Raw genomic sequence first — 23,138 nt, 5'->3', positions numbered from 1 at the left:
CTGGTTGGTGGTGAGGTAATCGGGAGTCAGCATCATGAACCTTCTGGTTCCAACCAGTCTGGGGTCTATGTGCTTGTGGGCAGCATATAGTTAACTTCTTCCACCTGGTGGGATTTTCAGTATTTGCAAAACAGCTCTAAGGATATGGCTCAGAATATTATCTATAACCCTTGAGGAGGAGCGAAAGGTCCTTGACTTTGTTAATGGTTAAACCATTATTACTTTGTCCTGTTTGACGGTTTTCCTTTGTTTCTGCATTTTCTCACTTCTCTGATTAAATTTATTTTTGGAACCTGGGGAAAGCCTAGAAGGCTAAAGTTTTTCTATAAACAAGAGGCAGGTGGAGGACATGGGGGGAGCAGGGGAATCTGTCCCAGAAAGGCCCCATAGGGTCCTGCTTCATTACAAATCGTAAACTAACATGATAAAAGTTTTCATTCTGACACAACACTCAGATATAAAAGAAAACAAAGATACAAATATGGGACTATGGTTTTATTTTTTTAAAAAAATTTTATATGCTCCAAAACATTTTAGTTGGAAATTTTCACTAGAAGTAGGAAAACAAAAAACAGTAAGCAACAGCAGCACGAATACATAATGCATATTTTAACTGTGGATACATTAAATGTATGTTAATGTAATACTTCCATAACATGATAGCTCATATTGTGTTAAAAAAAAATAATACAAGGAGGTGATACTAGAGAACTATGGAATCCTGTATTCTGTGGCAGAAGGGGTATCCTTATGGGAGTCAGAAAAGGAGCCCTGGAAGGTGGAGAGAGAAGAGTGACAAGCAATCTAAAACTAGCATATAAGCCAGCTGTGGGTTTTTAAAAAATGGCATTAAAATGAATCTCCCACTTTAATGAACATCAGAGAATTCCCAGTGGGATTGATTGTAAAGGCAGGAATGTAAATTTTATTGTGGGGTTTTAGCCAATGACTCTCACCTCACTCTACTGTATGCAAACAAATAAGGGAAAGTCTTCACTCATGATCTGGACCTTAATCAGCATCAAACAATTCACAGTAGCCAGAAACCCTATAAATGCAGCAAAGCAGACAAGCCTTTAACTAAGTCTCAAGGCCTAGATAACATGAGAAAATTCATAGTGGAAAAGAACCATACAAATTTAAGGATTATGAAAAATCCTTTAACAGAGTTTAAGTTTTAGTAACCATCAAAGAGTTCAAAATGGAGAGAAACTCCAAGTGTAATAAATGCTACAAGGTCTTTAGGTTATCACTTACCCATTAGTAAGGCCCACACTGGAGAGAAACCCTTTAAATGGGATCAAAATGAGAATTTCTTAGGTAGTGATTCATTGTTTAATTCAGCATCAAAACTTCCATAAGAAAGAGAAACTTCATGAATATACTGAATGTGCAATGGCACATTGAATAGTATTCAACCAGAGGGGTAGACCCAAATGCTGAAGTAGACAGGTGCTTAGAGGTGCCTTCCCAACCACCCTAAATAAAACAGCACCCCTCTCGAGTCACACTAGCCCCATGCCCTGCTTTATTCTTCCTAGCACTCATCACTCACCAAGCTACACATTTATTTCTTAAAATGCGTTAACTTCCTCCACTAGAAAACAAACTCCAGTGTTTTACAAAGCTATATACTCAGTGCCTAGGATAAAACCTAGCATGTAATAGGCACATAATAGTTGTTGATGAATGAATTATAGTAATTATAGTACTTTCCTTATGTGGAGTATTTGGTATCTTGAAGTTAATCCATTCTAAATGGAACAGAACTTAAATAGCAGGCTTTAACACATACAAAAATGTACTGCCCATTGTTTTGTTAATACATCACAGTAAAAAGCATTGTAACTGTTATGGTCTACAAATTATTCTCCAATTGTGTGGGGGATGAAAAAGTTGTATGAAAAGCACCCAACAGTACCGCCATTAGTGTACCAACCAGTGAGAGACCCAAGTGGTTCACAAGGTCATGAAGACAAAATGGAGTTCCCAGCTTCTGAAGAGAAAGCTCTCTACTTTTCTCTGGTTCTAGATCTAAATAATACTTTACTCCTCTGAGGAGTAATTCCCTCTTGGCCTTGTCAACCACTGGTACAGAGGTCACGGCAGTTTGGAATCCAAGAGCAGTAACCCTTTTGGGGCAGACTTCGGCACTTAAGAATCATGCCTCTTATTAATTCAAAAAACATTACCAAGGGCTTACCATTCATTAAGCACTATGCATAAAGATAAATTTTTAAAATATGGAGTTTGCCAACTCATAAGAAAAATGACTATGAAGCAATGTGATCAGTGTGATAACATGGGTTGGGGAAGTTTCAGGGAGCAGAAGCAGAGTAACATGTGACGTTGACTGAAAAGGGCTGGAAAAAGCCTTATGGATCCAATATCACTGGAGCTGAGTCCTGAAGGATAAATAGGTATTCACTTGACTACAAAGAAGGGCAAAGCGTTCCAGCCAGAAGTAACGAGGATATTCAGGGAAAAAAACACACAGAACGTTGGGGAAGGAACTAGTACACTTGTGATTGATCATGATTCTCCAAAAAGGGTGGGGTGAGGGTGGGCAGTCTGTGATTTAAACCTTTATACTTAGAAAGCACAAAGGTATTTTCATAGCAAAACTTGTAAAAGCTAAGTTAAATAAAAATCTTCTTAGCTGTGTAAGGATAAACAAGGAGACAAAGGCAGAAATAGGGAGAGACTCTCCTTGTCCCAAGCAGCTCCATCAGAATGTTGATCAAAAATGAGACTAAGGAACACTGGACTAGAATATGATCACACAGGAAGAGCTGCAGAGATGAGGCTGGCAAGGTAGGCAGAAGAAAGTAGGTTACAGCATTCTGTGTTGCCCTGCTTTGTGGAAGATCGAAAAAAGAGAAAACATGAACCGGAAAAGATTTTAGATGAAAACTAAGGATTAGTTGTTTGAACATATCAAATTTAAAATTACTACGGGATGTCTATGTGAAGATATTTAATAGGCAGTTAGAAAGAAGGTTTAGAGAGCAGAAGCTGGGATTCAAGCTACAGGTTTGGGAGTCAGCCTAACATTACAGGTGATAGAAGCCATGGCTATCAATGACATCACATAAAAGTACAGCTGACCCTTGAACAATGAGGGGGTTAGGGGTGCAATCCTCCTGGCAGTCAAAAATCTGAGTATAACTTTTAGTCAGCCCTCCATATCCGCGATTCCTCTGTATCCGGAGATGCAACCAACCGCTGATCGTGTAGTACTGTAGTATTTACTACTGAAAAAATCCCACGTATAAGTAGACCCACGTAGTTCAAACCTGTGTTGTTCAAGGGTCAACTGTATTTAGAGTAAGTAAGAAAGAAAAAAGGGAGAAAGAAAGTAAGGAAGGAAGGAAAAAGGGGAGAAGAGGCAGGAAAAAAAAAAAGTATTCTGGAAAAGAGCAATAAGTACAGGATATTGGCAGAAAAAAGAGAAGCCCCAGGGGAAATGAGGGAGCCGGCAGAGAGGAAAGGTGGAGACTAGTCTTCAACATGAAGCAGGATACCTCTTCTCCTCTAAAAAGGGGGAAAATGAGTAGGGCAAAGCGGGTAAGCAGACACTGACCTCCTCATAGTCTCTATTTTCTGTAAGACAGGACCAAGAGCCATGTGCTAGGGGAGGGGACAAAGGGCCAGAGGAAAGTGATGAGGCAAGTCAGAGGTTTGGATTAGCCACAGTGGGAAAGGGACAGGGGCCACACTAGTAACAGATAAAAGGCTCACGCTGAGGGCTCTTCTAAAGCTGAAGGCAAGATACTTAGAGTGATTCCACTTTAAAGGAGCTGCAGGAACTTCACATGGAACTCAGCATCCCAAAAAAGAAGGTAGAACGATAGGATTAATTCAATGTTGAGGGACTGCAGAATGATTAGGTTGAAAGACCAGGGGAAGATGGATTTGAAGGGACTGTAGAGAGCACGTCATATGGTGCCCCATAAGGCCAAGGCTGGACAGGGAAGGAAGAAAATCTGAAAGAGGCTGATGGTGAGGAGAAAAGGGGGCAGCAAGAGGAGGAGGCTATGAGGAAGCTAAAGAGATAGAAAAGAAATGAAAGAGAGAAGAATCAATCAAAATGAGGAAGTAAAAAACTGGAAAGATAAGAATGTCACTAGCTATTGAAATTTAAGATTTCAGAAAGAGAAACTCAGGATGGTGATATTCATGTCGAGGCCGTGGGAGTTAAGTTCCTGGAATGTGATGAAGTCAATGGCCCAGAGGTGAAGGATATTGGCAAGGTATCAGACAGATCATCCCAAGACGACAACAGGAACTGAGGTAGACAGAAAGACTGTCAGCAAGATACCAGGTTGGGCTCTTGGCCTTTAACACTCACTCCTACAATTAAAGACAAAAACTATTAAAATTTCAAAACATGAAAAGATGTGCTCTAAAGACATAAGACTAATGGCGGACTAACCTAACTTGGTTTCATCTTCATTACTCATTTAATAAACCATGCATATTCTTTTAAACAAAATAGGAAAATCATTTGAAATTTTTATAAAATGCCTAATAGACTAAAAATTTTAAATGCCATTAGTACGTGGTGAAACAAACAAAAATTCTTTTGTGGAGTCTTCCATTATTTATCTTATTCTGGAAATGGTACATGGATATTAGTCACAATTTTTCATTTTGCCAATTTTTATATCTATAGCATATATACAAAGCAAAGAGGGGACTTGATTTTAATCTCTGAAGTGCAGCAAACTTCAAGACAGGGAGATTAAAAAATAATCTAAAAACAGGTAAAATGTTCAATTTTATGTTATGTATATTGTACCACAATAAAAAAAAATCTAAAGTAATAGAAAAAAAATCTTTATAGAGATAAATTGGATTTCTCCTTAGTATTAGTTACAGGATATCTGTAGTTCAGAGTGAGTTAGAATAACATAAATGCCATTTTAGAAATTAAAGAATCATTCCTTCACAGGTTTAAGACTATATAGTGAGGGATTTCCCTGGCGGTCCAGCGGTTAAGACTTTGCCTTCCAATGAAGGGGGTGCAGGTTCGATCCCTGGTCGGGAAGCCAAGATCCCACATGGCTCGCGGCCAAAAAACCAAAACATAGAAGCAATAATGTAATAAATTCAGTAAAGACTTTAAAAATGGTCCCATCAAAAAAAATCTTAAAAAAAAAAAAAAAAAGAATATATAGTGAAAGATGGTGATGGCATTTAAAAAAGGGTAACCATGCTGGCTATTTTTATGTAGTGTAATGTTCCTAAATTCAGTATCAATATATCTTCTTTTCTGGAACTTCCATTTCCTGAGCCTTTTTGTTTTTCTGTTTGAAAAGGACTAGATGAACTTACTAGTTAGTGTGATGCTGAAAGAAGTTTAAAATTTGTTTTGCATTTGTTGTATTCCATTCTTGTTCTTTCAGGGGTCCTTCGCACACAGATACATACTTTTTCAAAATTTTTTCTCCTACTTCTCGGAAATCCAAAGGTTCTTTGTGTGTAGTGTAGCTTGCTCCAGAAACACCAGTATCCACTTCATGATTTTCTGGCTGTTGATCTGCACAATGCTTCAATCCCCAGTAACACATTTCTCCACTGTACATCATAGCCAGCAAATGAATGTCACTAAATATTCCTGGGAAAGTCATTTAAGTTGAGAGATTAGAATATAAAAAGAAACCCCTGTGATTAACACTCTAATAAAATCCTTTCACATCATTAAGCATTTTCCCTTCTCATTTAACAGCTATACTTAGAAAAGCCAAATATCACTAATACAATCCTCATTCCATCGGCACTTCTATCTCTATTTTATCTATAAAAGAGGCCCAATCCCACCCTCCCCAAAAAAAGAATTATTTTTAAAGAATCATATAGGTCAGTTTGTTAATCTTTCTGGTGTTCTCTTTAGGATCTCTTTGAGAATCTAATCTAAATCGATGGAACCTCTCCCAGAACGTACATCCCATATTCCGCATACAATTTCAGAGTACTCAGAGATTCCCTCAATCCCATGCATGAACACAACTTTTATTTAGGGGTATACTCAGGATCAGTAATACAGTTCCTATATTTCTACAGCAGGGTACAGAGATGATCCTGCATAATCATGTCCCTTAGATTCTAAGTTACCAAAGATGTTAAATTGTATCCAAGATGCTTTATGTTCCCAGGAAAAAGGAATACATTGCAGGATTTCCATCAAAAGTTGAAAGCGTGCTTATTATGGAAGAAGGTGATTATATAATTAAACATTTATGACACACAAAGTATATTAATTTGATATAAAAACAAACAGACCTAGAATTGTAAAGATCTGGGGATAAATTATCGACTTTGTACAACTCACCAAAGCTCTTTAAACCTCAGTTTGTAAAAATCAGGATTCCACATGCCCTACTTATTTCATGGAATTTTCTTAAGGAACACATAAAATAAAAATGCATAAACCATAAAGTGCTATTAAATTATATGACTATTTAACTTCTTCAAGTCATAAAATACAAATAAATGATCTATTCTACTAGACAGGTACTTGTGTGACTAGAAAAGTTTACCTCAAATAAATGAGCATCATAATCTCAGTTGCTCACCTAATATGGCTCATCAGAAATGACTATGATAATACTAGAGATATAAAAATAGAAGAAAAATTTAGTTTCCAAAACTGTTATAGTTTGTATTAACTTGAATCTATTGCAAGTTTTTGGTAGTCTCAGAGTTTGTCCCTACAGGTAACCCTTCACCTCACCTCCAATTCAGCTTATAAATAGTAGCAAGAGAAGGAATTAGCTTAGCAGACGAACTGATTCATTATACTGTTATATCAACAAAAGAAATAAGAGCAGAATCTGAGGCTTGCATTCATGAAAATACGATGGGCTATACTCTATTAATTATGCTTTCTATGTATAAAACAACTCAGTAAGTACAATGCATATTACCCATAATCACTTGTCACTTCATTTCTTCACAGTTAAAAGATCATAAACCTCAGAGAAAAAGCTGGAATAGCATTAGATGTTATTTAAAATATAAAAAGAAACAGACCTAGAATCAAGAGGATCTGGGTGTAAATTATTGACTTTGTGCAACTCACCAAAGCTCTTTAAGCCCCAGTTTGCAAAAATCAAGATTCCACATGCCCTCCTTAATTTCATGGAGTTTTCTTAAGGAATAGTTTGCTATTTTTTCCAAATTAACGATTTTCACTGCAGAATTATATTTCATATTAGATAGGACATTTCACTGAATTCATATCCTTTTTCATTTTTGTGATCCTACACCATAATTATTCCTCAAAAGACTGGTAGAGGGGAGTAAGGAGATAGAAGCAAAAATGAAGAGAAGGTTGAACTTTTAAGCAGACTAGAGCCTTAGGAGGAGGAGCTGAAGTAAGTCCCAGAAAATGAAGCCACTTGGGAAAGATGAGAAGTGTTTGCTTAAGGGAGAGCTGGCAACCAATTTGTGCCCAACTCTAAGTTAGCCTCATCCTTTATATTAACAAGGAGTGATGGTTAAACAAGGTACACAGATATCCTTTGGAAAGGTGTTTCTGAGGAGAGAATGAATAGCTATATGCTAAAGAGTGGTTCTCAAACTTTAGCCTGCATTAGAATTACCTGGAGGACAGGCTGAAATGCTGATTGCTGGGCCCCCACCTCCAAAACTTTCAGATTCAGGTATGGGATTGGGTCTATGAATCTGCATTTTTAACAAAGTCCTAGGACCTAGGGTGAGGCTGCTGGTCCATAGACTATGCTAAACTACTGTACTGCATTAAAATACCAAAGGAAGAAATGAACAACGTAAAAATTACACATTCTCCCTCTGTACTCCCCCAAGGAATCCATTACTCTGTAGCTATAGTCTTTTTGCTGCTACAAATTTTCCTTGGTATTTTTTCTGCTAATGCTCAGCATTGTTTTCAATAAAATACTTCACTTTGCACTGCTCATATCCTTGGTGAACACATCAAGAGAGTGCGGGGTGCAGGGAGGAAGAGGGTGAATAACCCATGAAGTAAAAGTGATGGCAGAAAGATGACTTTCACAGGAAAAAAAAAGGTGGCCAGACTGGCATTCTCTAGAAGCAGTGATGTCTAAATCTGACTACAACATAATTACGGTAGGTTATAAAAATAGATTCCTGAACTCCACATATTAAATCAGAACCTGCATGTGATACACAGAAATCTGTATTTTGGGGCACTTCCCTGGTGGCGCAGTGGTTAAGAATCTGCCTGCCAATGCAGGGGACAAGGGTTTGAGCCCTGGTCCAGGAAGATCCCACATACCGCAGAGCAACTAAGCCCGTGCGCCACAACTACTGAGCCTGCGCTCTAGAGCCCACAAGCCACAACTACTGAAGCCTGTGCACCTAGAGCCTGTGCTCCGCAACAAGAGAAGCCACCGCAATGAGAAGCTTGCGCACCGCAACGAAGAGTAGCCCCTGCTCGCTGCAACTAGAGAAAGCCTGCGTACACCAACAAAGACCCAACACAGCCAAAAATAAATAAATAAATAAATAAATTCAATTAAAAAAAAAAAAGAAGAAAAGAAAAGAAATCTGTATTTTTAAACAAGCTACCCAGGCAATTAGTGATGTCAATTCAGAGCTGCTCCTTTAAGCCACCTGAAATCCAGATTCTGGGCTAAGCTATGAGCCAAAGGCTGTTGGGAAGGGGGCTCTTTAGTGGCATAAAAAGGACATAACCCAAGGATGTGCACAGCTGAACAATCTTTTAACCTAGTTAACCCCAGTTATCCTGACAAGGCTATTTTTATAAGGGCCCACAGAAGAATGAACCATAGAAATGAGATAAGAAGATTTACTGAATACATTACCTGGTAATTTTTAAAAGCTGAAAATTTAATGGCATACAGGTAATGATCAAAGGACAAAATGATTATCTCACCTTGGAAAATGAAATAAAAATCATACTAAGTATACACTGTTTTGAGTTTTACGTAAAATCAGGTAAATTATCATTAAGATCTGGCCACAAAAATATTTTGATGATTCATAGAACTTTTCTAATTGGTACTAAGAATTATTCTGAATTATGTTTTTTATATTGGCTAACAAAAAATTTAAAAAAAAATTAGAACCACTCCACCAGGGCCTTAAGAGTAATTTAGCCTGGCCTCTAATCTACATCTTGAGGAATGAAGTAGGGAGGAACAAACTGCTTTAGATGAGAGCAAGAAGTCAGCACCAAAAGAGGACGGACTCCTGTGGCAAAACTGCTAGGGAGTCGATATTGTTTTGTTGTTTCCTGGAAAAAAGAGACCCTTTCTGTGCCTTTGATTCCCCTGTTGAAGAAGCAATGGAAGATAGAGGTGAGTGTAATCAATTATAATCCAAGAGAAGACACCAGTATCACAAGCATCGTGATAAAAAAATTCTAGGCCCTGAGAATATATGACTTTATGACTAGAAAAGGGAGAATAAGGGAAATTGGTGACTTGTACCCTTTTCTTTGGTTCTAAATAAGTTTTAATACCCATCTCTGCTTTTTCTTTTAAATCAATCCATGTGGGTGAGGAAATTTTAGAAAGATCATTTTTAATGCAGCTAATCGGTTCACTAGTTACCTGGAATAAATACTCCCCACAAATAAATCAAAACACCCCATGTTTGTTAAAACATCATGCCCACTGAAGGAGCACCTTATATTCACGACAAGTTTTTTCAGGACAAGCTACTTGCCTGAGTAAACTGAAGGTAACAACTTTTGGACAACAGTAGCCAGTCATATGTTAATGGCTCTTAAATCATGGTGGTTTTTTTTCTGTGTGATGTTTTCTAATAGAAAGGAAAAGCCTACAGAAGCTAACAAAGGAAGAATTAAAATACACTTATATAATTAAAACACAGAATTTTCCCTAAGAAGTTTTCTTCTTCTTCCCCATGTTTGAATTTTCCCCATCAAAATTTTCCCAAAATTTCAGATGAAGCATAAAAGAAAGTTTACACAAAGAATATAACATCACTTGCCAGCTATGTGACCTTATCAGGCTTATCAGGACCTCAGTTCTTCCATTTGTAAAAAGAGACGCTAAAAGTAAGTGGTTCTTCCCTCTCAAACCTCAGTCTAAAACCTAAATGATGCTCCATATCCAGTTCCTAACATTTCTAAGTGCATATAAGTTTATGACAGAAACTAGCAGTTACCACTCAACATTCATTCTTCCTTTCTTTCTTAGTAAAGAGACATTATTTGGGATGGCAATGTATCATGTAAAGGTCTATACATCCCAGATTCCCTTGTAGCTATATGAAGCCATTATTTGGGATGGCAATGTATCATGTAAAGGGCTATACATCCCAGATTCCCTTGTAGCTATATGAAGCCATTATTTGGGATGGCAATGTATCATGTAAAGGGCTATACATCCCAGATTCCCTTGTAGCTATATGATTAAATTCTGGCCAGTGAAATGTAGGTAGAAGTGTTCTAAGTGTTGTAACAAACTTGAGACGGATGAAAGAAAGACTTGGCTGAAAGAAACATCCTTTTGCCATTCCTATGGACTGAAACACAGGTGAGACGGAAGGAGCTCCAGCAGCATCTTGAGATACTGAGAATGGAAGCAATGTCCTCAACAGGGATGCATGTTGCACAACTCTGGCAAGTACTGTTTACATGCATTCTATATAACCTGCCTCCTTCTGAAGCTGTAGGGCTCCACTTTGAAAGACGATGGAGGAAAAAGATAGGAACCTGATGATGCCATAAAGCTACCATAACCAGCTCTAGACCTTTTTGAAGTGAAAAAGCAGTTAATTTCTCCTTGTTTAAAAGTTACTTCCAGTCTCAGGACTTCCCTGGTGGCGCAGTGGTTTAGACTCTGCGCTCACAGTACAGAGGGCCTGGGTTCGATCCTTGGTCAGGTAACTAGATCCCACATGCATGCTGCAACTAAGAGTTTGCATGCCGCAACAAAGGAGCTCGCCAGCCACAACTAAGGAGCCCGCCTGCCGCAACTAAGACCCAGTGCAACCAAATAAATAAATAAAATAAATATTTGAAAAATAAAAATAAAAGTTATTTCCAGTCTCTGTTACAAGTAGCTGAACCTAGAGCAGGATCAGGGCTTTGTGGGGATGCAAAGTAAGTAAAAGCAACATGATATATTACTGTCCCTAAATTACTAAGCAGAGATTAGCAGTATTTTTCTATATTACGTGAGAAGATTTTTTAATTGTTTAAAAAGTCCTTTTATTATTTTTTTGTCTATAATGTAACCTGAAATTTATTTCAATCAAAGTTAAATCTAATAAACTTCTTAAAATTTTAAAATGCTTTAAAACACTTAGAAAACTACAAAAAGAGATCACATTACCTTCACTCAGTAATTTAGCTGTGTCTAGGTCTTGGAAAGAAACTCCTTCATTTAACTGGATGGGACACCGAAAATTCAGCATCTGTAGCAAGTAACTGATTCCATCAACAAGGTACTAAATGAAAGTCAAAGACAAAGAATCCAAGTATCAGATGCAGAGCTGTAGAAACTTCAAATGTTAATATTTTTACTCAAGAGAGTATTGGCTAATATACAGATATATCATATGATTATTATATTACAATATAAGGACCTACTACCCCAAAACTTTTATAAGTATAACCCTCCAATTAGTAAAAGAGCATGGGAAAAAAAGAGAAATCATTAACCAAGAACACATGATTCAGTAATGTACTTGTCAAAAATGTCATCAGAGGGCTTCCCTGGTGGCGCAGTGGTTGAGAATCTGCCTGCCAATGCAGGGGACACGGGTTCGAGCCCTGGTCTGGGAAGATCCCACATGCCGCGGAGCAACTAGGCCCGTGAGCCACAACTACTGAGCCTGCGCGTCTGGAGCCTGTGCTCCGCAACAAAAGAGGCCACGATAGTGAGAGGCCTGCACACCGCGATGAAGAGTGGCCCCCGCTTGCCGCAATTAGAGAAAGCCCTCGCACAGAAGCAGAGACCCAACACAGCCAAAAATTAATATAAAAATAAATAAATTAATAAGAAATTGATTGACATTAAAAAAAAAATGTCATCAGAGCAAGAAAAGGTTAAAGATAATAAAGATGTGTTAAAAAACTCGTTAAAAATATGGATGTACTTTATTACAATTTAGAAATATTACGATCAAACTTTTACATCTGTAAGTGTGACCTCTCATTTGCAGACCCACATAAACCATGTGTACCTAATCAACCTAAGTTAGGAAGGATCCTTAGTGATACAAATATTAAGACAGGATCTTTGGATTTACTGATTTGGCCAGAAGAGTCAAGAAGAATCAGAGGGCCACAATTTCCTAGGAGCAGGGTCATGTGGGATCTTTAGGAGTGACCTGCTGATAGAGAGGCTCACAACCAAGTTTGTTTTCTTCAGGCCAAAAATATGCTTAGAAATTAATATAGATTATCTATCTTGCACGATAAAAAATAAAAATCCAGAACTTAAAAAAAAACATATAAAACTTCCCAGTTTACAAAGGGCTTTCACATGTTATCTTATTTAATCTTCACAGTAATTCCAATTTGTTTAAGATTACATAGCTGGTAAGTACAGGCCTGGAATGCCAACCCAGGCCCTTTGATTCCTCTACTCTTAATCCTGTACTAAACAGCTTTTGGAAACCTACAAATGTCAACAATCAAAAATGTATGAGGAATGCTTTTTCACCTTTTTAAGCAAGCTAGATTTTCTTGTGAGCCATTCTCTCCTTTTGGTCAGAGAATGACAATACATGTAGAGTAGGGCTCCTCGTCTCCAAGAGAGACATTCCAGGAGTTCATCCCCAAGCAAATCGCAGTGCTGAAATACAACAAAGACATAGCTAAACAGAGAAACTTCGTGTCTATAAAAACCAAAATTAAATTTCAAAATATTGAGCAATTAAAAATACTCATTTCACAAAATTTGCTCTTTACTTAGCAACCTACACAGGAATGCCTTACTCTGAATCAATTAGAAATATAGAAATCTATTGCTACATGAAAATTAAAATAACTACTCCAATTTACAAATATTTCTAGAAAATTGATATTCAAGTATTTTAGTAGCCAATTCGCTAATATATTTGAAATATAAGTATTCCATAATCTGACGGAAAAAATAAGTTTTCAGAAATATACATTACTTGAAACAATTTCTACTATTGCTAAAATAAAACAATGAAAAGATATACACAAAAACAATTTTAATAAATCAAACTTTTACTATGTGGTATCATTTAAAACTTGGGATTATTTGTTTCTACAGTTAGCATTCCCTGATAAACACAAAGAGCAACAAAGATATCTACATAGAGAAAGCCAGCGGACAGTTCAAGATGAGAAATTATTTGCTTGAAAGCTAGAGACAAAAATCTTGGAATCATCTAAATAGAGACAGCAGTAAAAACAAGTTGTCAAGCAAAGACAAACTACAGACTATCAGAGGATTAAGGAGGTATCTTTGGGGAGTGCCTATGTTTCCAGAATGGAAGAGAGGGGAGATGCTTGAAATGAGCAAGAGCAAGGCTTCTTAGAGATGAAGAGGAGCATGCAGGGTCTCCAAAGGATGGGGTGATCATTGGAAAGAAAGGCAACAAATGTCCAGGCAGAAGAAGACTGAAAGGATGAGAGACGTGGTATTAGGTTACTAGGGACCTTCAAGAAAACATAGCATCTGCAAAAGTAAAGGGAGCAGAAACAGCAAATGTGTATGTTTAGAAAATTACTAGGCACTGTAGTTACAATATAATTCCATCAAACAAACATTCTGAAACATATTTACAAAAATATGATACTTGAGTTGTGACATCAGTCTGAAATGTTCAACTCTCTTATGTCCCTCCTTCAATCTTAATTTAAAACAAAGATACATTTAAGAAAAAAAAAATACAGATTCTAAAGGGTAATACAGCAGGAATCAGCCGCATTCCACCGTAATTCATAGTTGTGCAAAACTTACTTTTGGATGCATATTATTTTCTTTAACCAAAATTTCTGGTTCTGAAAGAAAACTGATCAACTCTTTTACTTTTTGTGAAGAATCTTCAGGAAAATCTTCATCTACTAGCTTGTTCTCCTCAAAATACGTCATGTCCAAAATAGCCTGAAGTAAAAGAGAAAAAAAACTATAAATGATTTCAACTCAAATGAATAATTCTTATAGTTTAATCTTACATATATAGATACTTTATTTTGACATTTAAATCTTCTAGCACAGTATTTAAATTTAAGAAGTAGTCAAAATATCTAGCTATAAATATAATCTAAGATGAACTTTATAGTAAATTTCATAGGATTTTTCTAAAATACTGAATTAAGATAATTTAGCTTCCCTCAAAAAGTAAAATGGGTATTTATGTTTTAATTCAGATAAGCTAACTATATACAATATAATTATGAAAAGTTTAATTATTATAGTTTTTGCTATTTGTACATATATACTTCCTGAACATTTTCTAAATGCCTGCCATATCAAGACAAGGTCACTACCTCTAGTTTTGTATACTGAATCTTCAAAGGATTACCTGTTTCTCAAATGAAGCGCCAGCACTTTAAAACTACCCGATCCTTTTTCTTTGTTTAATCTACTGGAATAAGACTAAGGAAACTGAGTTCTGGTATCATTTCTACCTAACTAACAAAAGACAAGTCATATTTTATCTTATTTTTGGAGCCTCAGTTTCTTCATTGACAAAATGAAGAAACTGATCCAAATGCCTTTCAAAGTCCCTTGCTTTGAGGGTAAAATGAATTAACATATGTAAACACTTCGAACATTACCTAGCACACAGCACTACTTAAGTGTTAAGTGCTCTTGTGCAGAAGGCCTAAGCCAGGAAGGGAGAGATCATCATCCTAAGGAAAATGACCTGTTGATTCAGAACCATAAGTAAGATCCAAAGGGGTTTGGGGAATTTTAATCTATATTTCTAATTCTTTTGCCTTATTCTTAGAAATAAGTTAAAATGTTTAGAACTCTCCCATGTGAAAGAAACGAGACAAGCAAGGAACCTTCTGAAAGATAAGAGAGTCAGGCAAATTTCTCCCAAATTGTAACAGCTCTCAGGGGTTTGTGGGTAGTTGTTACGGGCTCATTCAACCACATCAGAAGGCAGAAACCATCTCCATGTACCTCGTAACAGAAAGCAGAGTGTCAGGCACCTAAGTGCTATGAATGTGCATTTTGGAAACTTGACTAAGTTTACTCTATTTCCTATAAACCACTTCATCTTTATTATCCCTTGGCAATCAAGTAAGGGCATATGAAGCACTCTGTCAACTATAAAGTGCTATACAAATGTTAGTTACTATAATAAAATTATGTTTCTTTTTTTTTTTTTTTTTTTTTTTTTTTTTGCTGCACTGCACGGCCTGCGGGATCTTAGTTCCCTGACCAGGGATCGAACCCATGCCCCTTGCAGTGGAAGCATGGAGCCTTAACCGCTGGACCGCCAGGGAAGTCCCTCAAAATTATGTTTCTTAGTGTCCACTTGCCTCAGCAGTGTTTGAGAAAACTGAGAAAACAGATCTTATCTGTAGAAAGGTCTGAATTTGAAAGGAAAGTAAAAAAAGAAGAGGGGAACAGAAAAATCTTATGGACTTGCATAACAAAAGCACAGGTAGTCAAGTTGAGAATCCAAAGGAAAGGTGAATTTCAGGGAAAAAAAAAATAATCAGAGCCCTTATAGAAACCTCCATTCCCTCTGACTAACCTTTCACACCTTGGAAATTGCACATTTGAGTGTTTTGCTTTATTATCTATAAAGGGAAGCAATACTGTTATCTGCAAGATTTTTTTCCTTTTTTATCAACACATCCAATAAACTTTTCTTCTTTGTAAGGATACTTACTGCCTTACAGCTTCAAGTCTATATGCTTTATACATACAGTTTTTTTAACACAAACACTTTAAATAGGGAATAAACTGCTTTCATTACACCTAAATTTTGGAGTCAACCCTCTTAAATAAGCAAACTGCCTCAACAACGTCAGAAGCCTCATCTGTTTCAGTACCTGTGTGTAAAGTTCAAGAAGATTTGATGCATTTGAACATTCTTTGTCTTCTCCACACAGAAGTTTCAATTTTTCTAGAGCTGCAGAGGCCCGAATTAAAAAGTGATCTATAAGAGATAAAAACATGATTACTGGAGCAGCGCGGGGTCATCATGGCGCAGCTGCAGCAGCTCCGGGCGCAGGAGGCGGTGGACTCTATGGTGAAGAGTCTGGAGAGACAGAACATCCGGAAGATGCAGGGCCTCATGTTCCGGTGCAGCGCCGGCTGCTGTGAGGACAGCCAGGCGCCCACGCAGCAAGTGCACCAGTGCATTGCGCGCTGCCGTGCACCTCTGGCTCAAGCCCAGGCCCTGGTGACCAGCGAGCTGGAGAAGTTCCAGGACCGCCTGGAATGGTGCACCATGCATTGCAACGACAAAGCCAAAGATTCAATAGATGCGGGGAGTAAAGAGCTTCAGGTGAAGCGGCAGCAGGAGAGTTACGTCACCAAGTGCGTGGATGACCACATGAACCTCATCCCAACCATGACCAAGATGAAGGAGTCTCTCTCATCCATTGGGAAACAGATGTCTGCTATTGGCTATCGGGGCTGAAGCCAGGAATCTATTTAAAAAGAGGAATGGGGATTTGGGTTTTCTAAAGTTTATGAATGAGGAAATTAAGGATGGCAGCAAGTTTAAGGCCTATGTCACTTGCCTCTGGACACTGGTTCCTTTGTGTTTGAATCCTAGAAAGTGAAAAAACCTGGTGCTAAAATTTGGGTCAGAGATAGCACAGGAGAGTTTTTGTGAGCCTGAATTTCATGTGGCAAGTGCTTATCCTGGCAACAGGGAGTCTCCCTTGTACCAAACCACAGCACTCCAAGGTACCAGATTCTCTTAGTACACAGATATCAACAGGCTGGCAGGTTCATCTGATCTGCTTATGATCGGGTGGAGTGTGAGGAGAGGTGTTTCTATTTGTTGCCAACCTCCTGTTAACCAGAAGGATCACTACAACATTCTCCACAAACTGGAAATAAAACAAAATCCATGAGGTCACTAATTTAGAAGGGGAAAGGGGGGCTTCTGGGGATTTGTTTTGCTTGGTTTTGTTTTATATACAAGGGCATGAAGTTACTTTAAGATGTAGAGTTGGGAGAGGTAGTTTGGATAAAAACTTTGAAAGGGTCCTTGCGGATATTCATTTCTGGCCATCAAGATGTGGATGCACAGTTCTTAAAATTCTCACATATTACATCTTTCAGCCTGGAGACCCTGCAAAAATATAAGAAGCGCTATCACACTGGTAGGGGAAGCAAACCTTCCCTCTAACTGGCAGCCATGATGGGCCCTGAGGGTGTCTGCAGCAGAGTCAGCTGAGTGACAAGACAATCTTGCAGTGATACTCACCCTTGAAGGGAAAGGGCATTTTGATTGTGCTATATGCTAGCAATGAGGAATGAACAGCAAAAGAGGAATTGTTAGGTGCGTAATTAAGAGAGTTATGAAGTACTGGCCTTGGAAAAATCTTGTTTTCATAAAACAAAATAGAATGAAAGCCTAAACCCAGTATTGCTTACTTTGCCCCCTATAATAACAGAGTTCTGTTGAGATAATCCCCTGGCAACACGAAGGTCAAAGGAGAAAAAGTAAGCAACTCAGGGGCGAGCTGTGACTCCTTTAGGGCAAAAAAAGGGACAGCCCTCCGTTACCAGATACCACTTTTGTGACCTGCGTTGTTCTTGCCCCAGTTCTGGCACCTTATCATTTTATTAAGGACCTTGTGTTTTTACCAACTTATTACTTGAAATGATAATATAGCATGTCTGTTTGCTGTTTCAAGACTGTGTTATATTTTCCTAGTGGTTTGGTTTTAAAAATAAGTAAGACTTAATTTTTCTTCAAAAAAAAAAAAAACAAAAAAAAATGATTACTTCACATAGTTTCAGAGTGTCATTTAAATGAAAAAAGTTACATATCTAAAATGATGAAATGAAATTATTACAACATGGTAATAATATCTTTTGTAAAACATGAAGTACATCATAATGCCTAATCATACTTAAATTTATCATGGAAATTTATTCTTGAAAGCTGGACTGAAAACTTTCTAGCTTCAGTTGCCACTTCTTAAGTGCAATCTGTATTTTCATAATGCTTCTTCTATGATGCTGACATACTCAAAATGTTTAAGCAATAAATTTAAAACCTGTATTGGAATAGTACAAATAATATACATAAATCTACAGAAAGGACTTCCACTAAAAACTTATAACTTCATAAATATAGTCTCCAAAAAACTAACATGATTGATTAAATCAAATGTCTCATAAAATGTAAGCACTCTGAGCAATTATAACTTTATAATTGTGTTTATGTATTTATGTATGCAAATAGCTGTTACAATTAAAATTACACAAATTTCCTGAATATTTTACTCCTTTAAAAACCTAGAAATGGGACAAATTACTTAATGCCTTCAAAACCCAGACAAAATTAAACTAAATACTTCTGATATACCCTTTAAAAACAACTCCCCCTCACTCCCCCTCTACATTGTCTAATTTCTTCCTTTTCTCTTATGTCATATTCCCTTTGCTTCGATGTTTTCACTTTTTCTTATGGATTTTTCCTCCCTAACCTACAAAGCGTCCATACCAAGGTGCCATCCACACTTCTGCATCATCTCACGTAGCCAAATTTCAATATGCCCACCATCAAGACGCTTAAGTTCCTAAGTGTGCCCCTCTGTGGCTTCCTCCTGAAATATATATCCTTTTCCCCTCACTGGCAAATGGACAGAAAATGTAGCACTTGGTGAGGGTCCATCTGATCCAGCCTCAGCACCTACACAGGTGCGTAAGCTGCTCAGCGTTGGAACGAAAGCACCACCAGCTTAAGTTGCGTCTGTTGGCAATAATACGATGACTTTAAGTTTTCCCTGGTAAAGCCTAACCTGTATCTAAACCAGATTCTGACCGCTTTAAGGTCCACTATTCACCTAAATTGAAAACTAGTTCTTTAGCACTGCCCTCCTATCTCTCCTCAGCCCAGAAGGATCATCCACACAGCTCAGAAAAAAAAATTCTATTGTGAACTAAATTGTATGAAACATGGTCCTCCTTAGGTACTTCTTAAAACACTGAGTTGATACTTTCTTCTTAATTTGCAGGATTGTTTTAAATGTAAAGACTTGCACTGAATTCACTGAACCACTGCTGAAGGAGTATCTCATATGAATTCATGACATAATTACAGAGGTGGAGGGATAATGGCTCACAATTTTAGAAAACTTTTATGAAATGTAGTATTTTTCCTAACCATTCAAAGCAGTGACTGACAAGGCAAAGACAAGTGATTCTTACATAGTCCCTGAAAAAGTCCCTCTCATGGTATATTTCCATAAAGTAAACATACTATGCTTGTACCATGAGAAATAAATGAACAAAAATTGACCAGAGGTAAAAAGGAGAGTATTCTTAGATGGACTAGTGTCTGGTTGTATCTGATCTAATTTAAAGACAACAGGAACTATCAATCCCTATAACCTAATATAAATATCATTAAAGGACAAATTTTGGGCGCATATTATTTTTGTGCTATGGGAAAACACAAGTTCAATTCAAATACATGCAACCATATTTTAATTCAACATCATAAATATAAGAAAATCTTGCTAGTAATACTGATGAATAGCTCATAATGTGGACCACTACTATTTTAATTCCAGTACACTTCAGAACTTTAAAGCCTCCAAACAAGAATATATACCACTTTACTTTTATTTTCAGCCCTCATTCTAGACTGGATTAAAGAACTCTTCCATTAGAAAATGAGAATGGCTTTTGGGTTCAATGGTAAGTGAATAACATACATTCTTTGATCTCTTTAGACTGATTCTAATGGAGTTGGAGTGGGGTGGAGATCACTGAATAGCTTACTTAGAAGTAACCTAGATACACTTCCAGGTACAGCTACTACTGTCCATGAACTAACTATTCATGTGATTCACTTACCACAAACCAAAAAAGAAAACAGCTTCAGGGTAGTCTGTGGGTTTTTAAAAACATACCCCTAAGAAAAGAAAATCCAGCAAATAATCTTCACTGGAACTAGAGCCATTTTATCATGGACCCTATTCAATAAATTCACCAACTACTCAATCGCTTGGGAAAACGTTCCACTACTATTTTCCTATGGGTTCGATGACAATGAGACAGTCCACAAGAATTTTTAAAACTGTCTATCTGTAGTAAAAGTGCAAAACTCAAAAAGAAATAATGTAGAAACGTACAGGCAGCTGATAAGTATTGAAAGAGAACAAAAGTCGAAGTAATTCTCCGTCAGTTTTTCAAAGGAAACCGCTTAGACATTTCCAAAAAAGTATTCTAGTACTGACAGGGCCCTTGTGAGACCTGAGGTGATGAATGTGAGAGAATCGTCTAAATTATACCAATGTAAACCTCTTCTATATTGTTTACAGCTGAGTTTAGAACCCAAAACATAACACAGAAATTTACAACGAAGCAATGAAAAAGTCGAACTGTTATACACGCCTAGCTATCTCTACTACACGCAAAACCATTACTTATTTGCGTACCATCATCCAACTTTAACCACTCATTTAAACTTCCATGTGTACTTCCATCCAGATCTTGCCCTTTTCCCAGTTGCTACCGAGACAGTTAAAGACAAGCAGCACTGATATGACTGAGATTTCAGCGCTTTTCATGGGTTATGAAAAATGGGGTCTCGAAGCAAACGCCTTGCCTTAAGGCGCTGTGAGTTCTTGGAGGTGGACCAGCGACCCCGCAGCGGGGGCCAGAAGGGCAACACCTTCGGCAGTCCTGGCCTGGGATCCACACGGACAACAGGCCGCAGCCTCAGCCCCTACGGCCGTCGACCGCCAGCTCTGAACAACCGTCCGCCCGCCCGCCTCCCTCCCTCTCCTCGGCTCCCTCACCATCTTCGCCGGCGGCTTCGCTAAGTTGTTGTATGTGGGCCTGAGCCAGGTCCCCGAGCTCCTCCACTCGCCTCACCACACTGGAGCCTGAGGCCGCCATGGCCACAACGGGCGGGCGCGCCTAGCCACGTGACTGCGCCGGCCTGCGGTCACCTGATACCCCGGCGTCGGCGGGGAGTGGGGGGGTGGAGCTCTCCTGATAGGTGGGAGGGGGCCCCAGCTCCAAAAGGGAGCAGGCTCAGGCCCGCACAGGTTGTTCCGGGTTATTTTCTTCCTTCTCGGAATTCTCTCTCCAGAGCCCTGAGCAGCAGGCCGACTTTTGGGGGCGGGCGTGACGTCAGGACGCACCTCCCCTCCTCTAAACCAATCGGAAGCCGCTCATGTCCCCACGCTGACCCAATGAGAAGCCAGATCTCTGGTGGGGGTTGGGGGTTGGGAGTGGGTGGCGTGGGCTCTGACTAGAGAGTTCCGCAGTGGCTGGCTGGTCTCTGCCCTGTGTCCAGCGCTGCAGCCGCAGTCAATAGAGCAGACAGGAAAGTCTGAAAATAGGACTGTCTGGTTTTGGTTGCCTAAAATATGGAAAGCCTGGGAGACACTGCTTTGGGAAAGATCCCTGGTGTTCTCCCTCCTTGCTGCAAGTAGTAAATCATTCCTTCTCTGGTTAAAAAAAAAAAAAAAAAAAGACTGGCTCTCCTGGAGAACATCCAAGTCTCTAAGAGGTTACTGTGCGTCTAGGTGGGGACCTCCAAACACTGGTGGAAATTCCCAGTCTAAGCGGTTGAGTGTCGCTTTTTTAAAGTTTAATTTTAGCAGCTGGGTTTGTTTTATTTCTGGTCTGCTCTGTCTAGCTCACATTTAACATATTCATCATCATCTCATGTCCAATAGTACAAAAATTTTGCATTTACAAAAATTTCTATTGCCATACATCTGAAGACCCTGCCTTAAAGCCCTTCGTGTGAAAAGTTCATCCTCTCAACTGTGAGTTTCAAAGCACTCAGGAGTCTAACTTCCACTTTGCAGTCCCTATTTTCTTGCCTCTGGTCAAACAAATCTTTAACTCGTTTTTTTCGTTTTTCAATTTGACACAGTATATCTTGAATAATCTCCATCCTATCTTCTTTCTTACAGAAAATAGTTTTTTATTTAATAGAAAATACTAAAAATAGGTGCCAACTAAAAGTTGTCGCTTGTCATCTGTTGCCATTCTACAAGAATGAAGTCACTAGCCACTGTAGTCGCTGACCTTCAACACACTCTGAAAGAAGTTCAGGGTAGAGATCAGAAACGAGGCACACTGTACTCTGGGAAAAACTGCAGAACAGACCTTCAGATAGTTATATATTTTCAGGAGAAGATTTTGTGAGCCCCATTTCTTGTGTCTTCTCATTTCTAGAAAACCAGTAAAATCATTAATGGAGACATCTGCTCCTGGTGACTAGCAGCAACCTTCTGCCAAAATGTGTGCTTGACTGCACATATCCCCCTTCACTAAAATCATATATACACTGACAGTTCCTCAGAGCTATCTACAGTCCAGGCTATAGTCCTCATGAGGCCCCAAATAAAACTTAACTCACAACTCTCACGTTGTGCACTTTTTTGGCAGTTGACATAAGGAAATAGTGTAATTGACCACAGTGGCTTTCTAGCTGACCTTTGTAACACCAGTTTCTTCCTCCTTCAATTCTCCCTAAACATAGGGAGCAGGAATCAGGTATTAATTTTGTATCCTCAGGGATTCCTACAGTGCCTGATATGTAATAAATACTCAGGAAAAGTTTATTAATTAAACAAAAACTTCATGTTATCTTGTCAATATATTACTCTCTAATCAGGAAGCTGAAGGCCAGGAAGGTTGCATTATGTGATCAATGTGGGCTAAAGAATCAAAATTCTTATAAGCATTTGACATCTCAAAATGCCAAACCTCACTAAGTATATATATTAAATAAAATTTACAGTTCCAGAGATTCATTAAACAACCATGGACTTTCAGCGGGAAACATACCTGACACTGGGAATTATTGCTCAACTGATAGTAAGTGTGTGCATGTCTTCAGAGAGAATTGGAAGGGACCTGAGAACATATAGTACAGCCCCTCATCTCTGGGTGAAGAAACTGGACAGAGTTTAACTATTAACTGCTCCAAATCCTAGAATACGTGATACTGTGATTTGTCCAAAATCATACCAAAGT

The 23,138-nt window shown here is 38.3% G+C and overlaps 2 protein-coding genes across 4 annotated transcripts; one reads left to right on the top strand and one right to left on the bottom strand.

Moving 5' to 3' along the window:
- Nucleotides 1-480: 480 nt before the first annotated feature.
- On the bottom strand, nt 481-21,252 carry RIMOC1 (RAB7A interacting MON1-CCZ1 complex subunit 1). 3 transcript variants are annotated; one of them, XM_007195527.2, is made up of 7 exons: nt 20,939-21,252; nt 15,995-16,101; nt 13,941-14,084; nt 12,669-12,800; nt 11,334-11,448; nt 5,338-5,620; nt 481-4,353 (listed from the first exon to the last, which is right to left on the bottom strand). In XM_007195527.2, coding segments are annotated over exons 1-7 (882 nt in total). In that variant the 5' UTR covers nt 21,039-21,252; the 3' UTR covers nt 481-4,352. The 3 variants fall into 3 exon arrangements, with proteins under 3 accessions (XP_007195589.1, XP_057396825.1, XP_028017984.1); XM_057540842.1 differs by having other exon boundaries at nt 5,434-5,620; XM_028162183.2 differs by having other exon boundaries at nt 481-5,620.
- Nucleotides 16,141-16,600, top strand: LOC103003284 (protein FAM136A-like). Its single transcript, XM_057540843.1, has one exon. The coding sequence runs from the start codon at nt 16,147-16,149 to the stop codon at nt 16,585-16,587; it is 441 nt and encodes a 146-aa protein (XP_057396826.1). The 5' UTR covers nt 16,141-16,146; the 3' UTR covers nt 16,588-16,600.
- Nucleotides 21,253-23,138: the final 1,886 nt, after the last annotated feature.

This window comes from Balaenoptera acutorostrata, chromosome 2 (assembly GCF_949987535.1).
Source record: "Balaenoptera acutorostrata chromosome 2, mBalAcu1.1, whole genome shotgun sequence".
Classification (NCBI taxonomy): domain Eukaryota; kingdom Metazoa; phylum Chordata; class Mammalia; order Artiodactyla; family Balaenopteridae; genus Balaenoptera; species Balaenoptera acutorostrata.
The sequence above is the reverse complement of the archived record's forward strand: the minus strand, read 5'-3'. Positions and strand labels throughout refer to the sequence as shown.

Bases quoted from the DNA above. Each gene is read 5' to 3' on its own strand.
- LOC103003284 (XM_057540843.1), top strand. From the start codon at position 16,147: ATGGCGCAGCTGCAGCAGCTCCGGGCGCAGGAGGCGGTGGACTCTATG.
- RIMOC1 (XM_028162183.2), bottom strand. From the start codon at position 21,038: ATGGCGGCCTCAGGCTCCAGTGTGGTGAGGCGAGTGGAGGAGCTCGGG. The intron at 16,102-20,938 runs GTGAGGGAGCCG...TATCTCTTATAG, and splicing joins CGAAGCCGCCGGCGAAGATG to ATCACTTTTTAATTCGGGCC. The intron at 12,801-13,940 runs GTAAGTTTTGCA...GTTGTATTTCAG, and splicing joins AAAATAATATGCATCCAAAA to CACTGCGATTTGCTTGGGGA.